Source organism: Procambarus clarkii, chromosome 20, assembly GCF_040958095.1.
Source record: "Procambarus clarkii isolate CNS0578487 chromosome 20, FALCON_Pclarkii_2.0, whole genome shotgun sequence".
Taxonomy (NCBI): Eukaryota; Metazoa; Arthropoda; class Malacostraca; order Decapoda; family Cambaridae; genus Procambarus; species Procambarus clarkii.
Window position 1 is genome coordinate 2,980,030 of NC_091169.1, and position 5,589 is coordinate 2,985,618.

Genomic DNA, 5,589 nt, shown 5'->3' on the forward strand with positions numbered 1-5,589 from the left:
ATGTGTTTAACAATGTTATGATCTCAGCCTGCAGGAGAAACGAGTCTCCCTTCTTGAGAGTTATTCAGCAAGCCTGACCTAACTAGAAGGTCTAGCAAGTATTGAGGTGATAACGCATATGTAAAATAGTTGCTTGGATATGTAAAACAATTTAAGATTATGGGCAGTAAGTAAGGAAATAGATAAATGACTGGCTAGGAGATGTGGACATTTTGCTGGAGGCGTGAGGCTCGCTTCCGGAGGACCTTGACCTCACTTGAGTGCCAGACATCGCAGGGGGAAGCCGCGCTCCGTTTGAGCTCCCGTCAGAAGGGAACCCCTAGTGATATATCTCTAAGAGAAGAGAAGTGTGCAGACGTACCAGCTGTGGAATCGAGCTGGGAACGTTGTGGTCTCAAGTCCTGGTCGACGAGCAGATATTAAATCGCCCAGAAGCATTATTGTGGGCTGTGTGGAGCGCCCTGACCAGACGCCGTCAGAGGAAAAGCGCCCTCGACCAATTAATCTGTGGTAAGCACGATAAACGCCAGTTCATAGTGATCGCTTGTAGTTTGGTCGTGTGCCCAGCGACAGTAGCAATGTTTATTTATAAGTTAGACATGTTTTAATAAGGCAGAAGGCCTGAAATAGGAGAGTGAAGAGGGAGGAGCACGGAGCGACGTCCTCCCCCTCTGAGCGCTGGCGGACGACTGAGGGAGCCGGCTCCGGATGGAGGAAGACCCTCCCAGCGAGTGAGGACGCCGCCGCCAGGCGAGGTGGAGTATGGACCCGCCCAAAACGGGGGAGTCCACTCTCACTGTATGTAGAGAACAGATAGAGGTTTGAGGCAAGCATATTGTGTGGTTATTTTTGTTTATGTGTTAAAGGGGAACATTTTATTGGAACGTCGATGGGTTGCAGGTTTGTCTTTGGGGAAGAAGTTGCTGAGAACTTCGAAGCCAGCAGATGAAGTAATTGATGAGACTCCAAAGGTAGTGGAGCAGAGGACCTCGAGCTGTGAGGAGAAGCAGCAGTGAAGAGGAGTGTCACGTGCTTCTGTAGAGGTGGTGTAGCAGCCAAGAGAGCTGTGGAAGAACCTAACAGAAGGGTGAAGCACCGTAGTTGCACAAGGAAACTTCATGATAGCAGCCTGGAGGAGCTGCAGAGGATCCTGGTAGTGAAGCCCGGAAGAACCTAAGGATATTAGGGTTGTGAACTTCCAGAGGTGGAAGGGGGAAGTTCTGGTGGATTACTTATAGGGAGTTGATAGTGTTTGGTTGTCAGTAGCGTGCAAGACGCAGTGAGAGGTGAGTGACTGTTGGCATCCTTATGTCAAGGAGTTTTTTATACTGAAGTATCAATGAACATTTATACTGGTATATGTTATTGCATTCAAATGCTGATTTTCTATATATATATGTTATCTTGTTGATGGTGCAACAGTGTGTAGGCTTGACCAACTTGAGGAGGTTAATAGTATCAGGTGGTGAACCAGGAGATAGGATACCACTTGATAAGCTGATAATAGAGTTCTGATGGTATTGGAGTGCAACCTGATTGTGATATTATAGAGTATAGGATTCATTATTATTATATGTGTGTATGTATCGTGTATGTGCTTTGTTCAGTAAATGTGTCACAATTGGCTGGTGTTTTGCCCTTGTCCTAGTGAGGCTTCCCAGGAGGTAGTAAAGAAGGAGAGAGAGAGAGAAAGAACCAAGAACCACTGCTGTGGACAGGGTAAGAGGTAATACTAGTAAGTCATAGGGGATTGAGATCATATCTCATAAGGAGAGAGTGGGGAGTCACAGCGGCTCAAGTGGGTGTGTGCACGTGACAACGAGGCTAAGTGTTGGAGCCGCATCCCCTGAACGTGTGACGTTGAGCCCCTCTCCAAGAGCCAGAAGCGCCAAGGGTGATCTCCTAGTATAAGCACTCTACCGAGTTGTGGGTTGGGTTGTCCGTAGAGAAGGATCAACGACGACAACACCAACCAACCCACAGTCTATAATAAATTGGGGGCCTGTCCGGGAGAGTGAACTGACACACCCACACCCTGTCCAAGAGTGGATTTGTACACCCTTGCTGAAATAGATAAACTGTGTGACCGCAGGTGTATACTCTCTCTCTTGGGAAGACTCACAGGACAAGATGGATAAGGTGCAAGCATTTGTGGAGTCAGGCAAGCCTGAGGACTTAGAAGGTTGCACGAGGGATCAATTGAAGCAAATAGCAGAAAAATGTGGCATCAGGTTGAGAGCATCTAAAGTAGCTGGGATGAAGGATGAGATCCTGAGGCAGTTAAGAGCCAGAAGTGAAGCGGCAGAACAAGGAGCCCAGGAAGGAGCTGAAAGTAGAAAGGAGGATGATGGGCAGGATGACGTGAGATCCCAGGGATCGAGTAGGAGCAGCAAGAGTAGCCGCAGTAGCAGGAGTAGCCGGAATAGGAGCTTGGAGAGATTCCAGTTAGAGCTCCAGATGCAGCGTGAGGACAAGGAGAGACAGTTCCAGCTGGAAAAGATGAAATTAGAACTCCAGATGAAAAATGAAGCCGAGAAGGAAAAAGAGAAAACCAGGCTGGAAGTAGAAAAAGAGAAAACCAGGCTGGAAGTAGAAAAAGAGAAAACCAGGCTGGAAGTAGAAAAAGAGAAAACCAGGTTGGAAGTAGAAAAAGAAAAAGCCCAGGTCGAAAAAGAAAAAGCCCAGGTCGAAAAAGAAAAAGAGAGAACAAAACAAATGCAGATAGAAGCGAATAGAACCTTGGCTGAGCAGAGGATTGAACATGGGTTGCCAGAGAGCACCACCCAGGTATCACACCCACCAGATGTTAGGGTTAGGGAGAAGGACATTCCCTTGTTTGTTCCCGAAGAGGCAGAGAGCTTTTTCGAGCACTTTGAAAAAGTAGCCAGCATCAAGGAGTGGCCACAAGAGGAATGGGCCCAGCTGGTCCAGTTAAGATTGACCGGGGCAGCCAGGGAGGCATACACCCAATTGTCACTGGAAGAGTGCCAGGATTACGCCACAGTAAAGAGCAGCATATTGCGCTCGTTTCAGTTAACCCCAGAAGCTTATAGAAAGCGCTTCAGAGAGATGATCAAAGTTGGAGCATGTACGTTTGCTGAGACAGCAAGAGATCTGGAAAGACGATTCCAGAAGTGGATTGAGGCTGCTGGAGTTGGATCTTACGCTGACCTGAAGCAACTGATGGTCATGGAGAAGTTCTTGGAGATGATGCATCCCGAAACAAAGTTCAAGATCCAAGAAGCAGGGATAATGGAGGTGAAAGATGCCGCAGATAGGGCAGATATGATTACTGAAGCATACAAGAGCTTAAGGGAGAACAGAGTGAGAAGCGAGGCGAGACGCAGCAATGGCAGATCCAATGGAGTCTGGGGAGGAAGAAATTACGAGAGGCCCAGAAGAGTCTGGGATGAGAAAAATTTTGATAAATGGGCAGATAAAAGTAAGTACCCTAAAACTCAGAAGAGTAGGTCGCGCACTTCGTCTGAAAGTGAAGATGGAGGAGCTAAACAAGAAACTAATCGTTATCCTGGAAATCAAGAGTCCAGTAGAACCCCACAGAGTGCAAGTAGTGTACCTGGCCCGAGGAATTCTCATGTGAGTGGGCAGAGTCAGAGCTACTCTGGTACGTATAGGAGAGATTTTTCACAGATGAGATGTTACGATTGTAACGGATTGGGTCACGTGATGCGAGATTGTCGGCAGGGCAAGAGAGTTGTGACCCTGGCCATGTGTGACCCCCGAGGTAAATATACTAATGTGTTCGAAGACAAACCACAGAGAGCGAACTTAGTGAACGAGAGGTATAGGCCGTTCATGAGCAAAGGTTGGATCAGAATAGGAAGCCAACCTGAAGTAGAAGTTGGTATCTTAAGAGATACCGGAGCTAATCAGAGCTTGATTACGAGAAGCCTGATTGGGAATGATCGACGGTTAGCTGGCAGGAGTAAGATGAGGGTATATGGGTTGTTGTCTGAAAGTGACATGCCCGTTTGTACTGTCCAGCTAAGGTCGGAATATGTGTCGGCGGAGGTGATGTTGGGAGTGTGCCCCGACATACCTATTCCAGGAGTCCAAGTGATCCTGGGGAATGACTTGTGCGGGACAAAGGTGTTGACAAGAGTCATAGCGGAGACTGTGCCAGAGGAGTGTCCAGAAGGCCACGGCACGTGTGGGACACCTGAGAGTGTGAACCTGACTGACATCCGAGGAGATGCGTCAGGAGACCGCCAAGCCATTGAGTACCCTGTCTCGGTAGTGACGAAGGCAGAAGTGGCCGACGAGGAAGACACTGGAGAAGGTGAGACAGTGTCGATTCAGCCAGTGGAAGAGATCGATGTAGATATAGCGTGGCTATTTGATGAAGGTCCAGCCCAGGAAAATGAAGTCTCGGTGAGGTCAAAAGTGAAGATGACCCAGCCGAAGAAAACTCATGTGAAGAGAGCGGACCTGAGTAGAGCCCAGACTGCTGAAATTGAGAGTCGGAAGGCGAATGCAACTGTGCTGAGTAGGAATGAGGAAGGATGTGGACAGACTGAAGACGGGAATAGAGCGTCAAGTGGTCCACGAGCACAGAGGCATAGGGATAGTGGAGTTAAGTTGTTTGAGATGTCAAGAGTTGGCATGTTTCACAGACAACGTGGAGGAGAAATAATGAAGAAGAGTAATAGCCGAGAAAATGAGAGGAGTAGAGACAGTATGTGTGGAGAGATGCTTACGAGCACTTTGGGAGAGGCAAAGCGACATGTATGGTCGAGTGCTGTTGGATGTAGTACAGTGCTTGAAGAAACTTTTAGGGAACGAAGAAGAGTCGAAGGAGAAGAAATGGAGTTGTATAGAGGTGAGAAGTGCAGGAAGAAGATGATGATGCAAGCATGGAGGAATAGAAGAAAGCCGAGGACTCGATGTAAGTCAAACAGGATGAGGTCTCGGATAAATGAGACGAAAGGGAGGATAGTCGGTGAAGACGAGGGAGTGAAGTATGATGACAGGAGACGAAAGTATAATGGCAGTAGATGGAAGTGTGAAGACGACAGAGGAGGTACAGACAGCAGATGTCTGACTCTGGACGTGGAGAGAAGAAGACGAGGAAACGGAGGGTGGAGACAATAAGTAGAGTGGACCGATGGAGTGCAGGCGTCCAGGGAGGACAGCCTAGCTAAGAGGTGTCAGAGAAGTCAAATCGTTTGCGAGAAGATCATATTCCTGGAGAGTTGTGAGCCGGATGTTGCAAGGAGCAACGAACTAATTGTAGACTCCTACGGGAGTATGTAAACAGACTAATCGGTCGAACCAATCGGTTGAAGAACGAGACAGTGTAGTGGCGGATGTATTATCCCGAACCTAGCCACTAGAATAACTCTCAAAAATAAGGGGAGGGGAGTGTTATGATCTCAGCCTGCAGGAGAAACGAGTCTCCCTTCTTGAGAGTTATTCAGCAAGCCTGACCTAACTAGAAGGTCTAGCAAGTATTGAGGTGATAACGCATATGTAAAATAGTTGCTTGGATATGTAAAACAATTTAAGATTATGGGCAGTAAGTAAGGAAATAGATAAATGACTGGCTAGGAGATGTGGACATTTTGCTGG

At 47.6% G+C, this 5,589-nt stretch overlaps 1 protein-coding gene across 1 annotated transcript; it reads left to right on the forward strand.

Moving 5' to 3' along the window:
• The first annotated feature begins 393 nt into the window (after window positions 1-393).
• On the forward strand, window positions 394-5,182 carry LOC138366592 (uncharacterized). The gene is made up of 2 exons (XM_069327617.1): window positions 394-510; window positions 901-5,182. The coding sequence occupies exon 2, from the start codon at window positions 2,131-2,133 to the stop codon at window positions 5,110-5,112; it is 2,982 nt and encodes a 993-aa protein (XP_069183718.1). The 5' UTR covers window positions 394-510; window positions 901-2,130; the 3' UTR covers window positions 5,113-5,182.
• The last annotated feature ends 407 nt before the right edge of the window (window positions 5,183-5,589 follow it).

Bases quoted from the DNA above. Each gene is read 5' to 3' on its own strand.
- LOC138366592 (XM_069327617.1), top strand. From the start codon at position 2,131: ATGGATAAGGTGCAAGCATTTGTGGAGTCAGGCAAGCCTGAGGACTTA.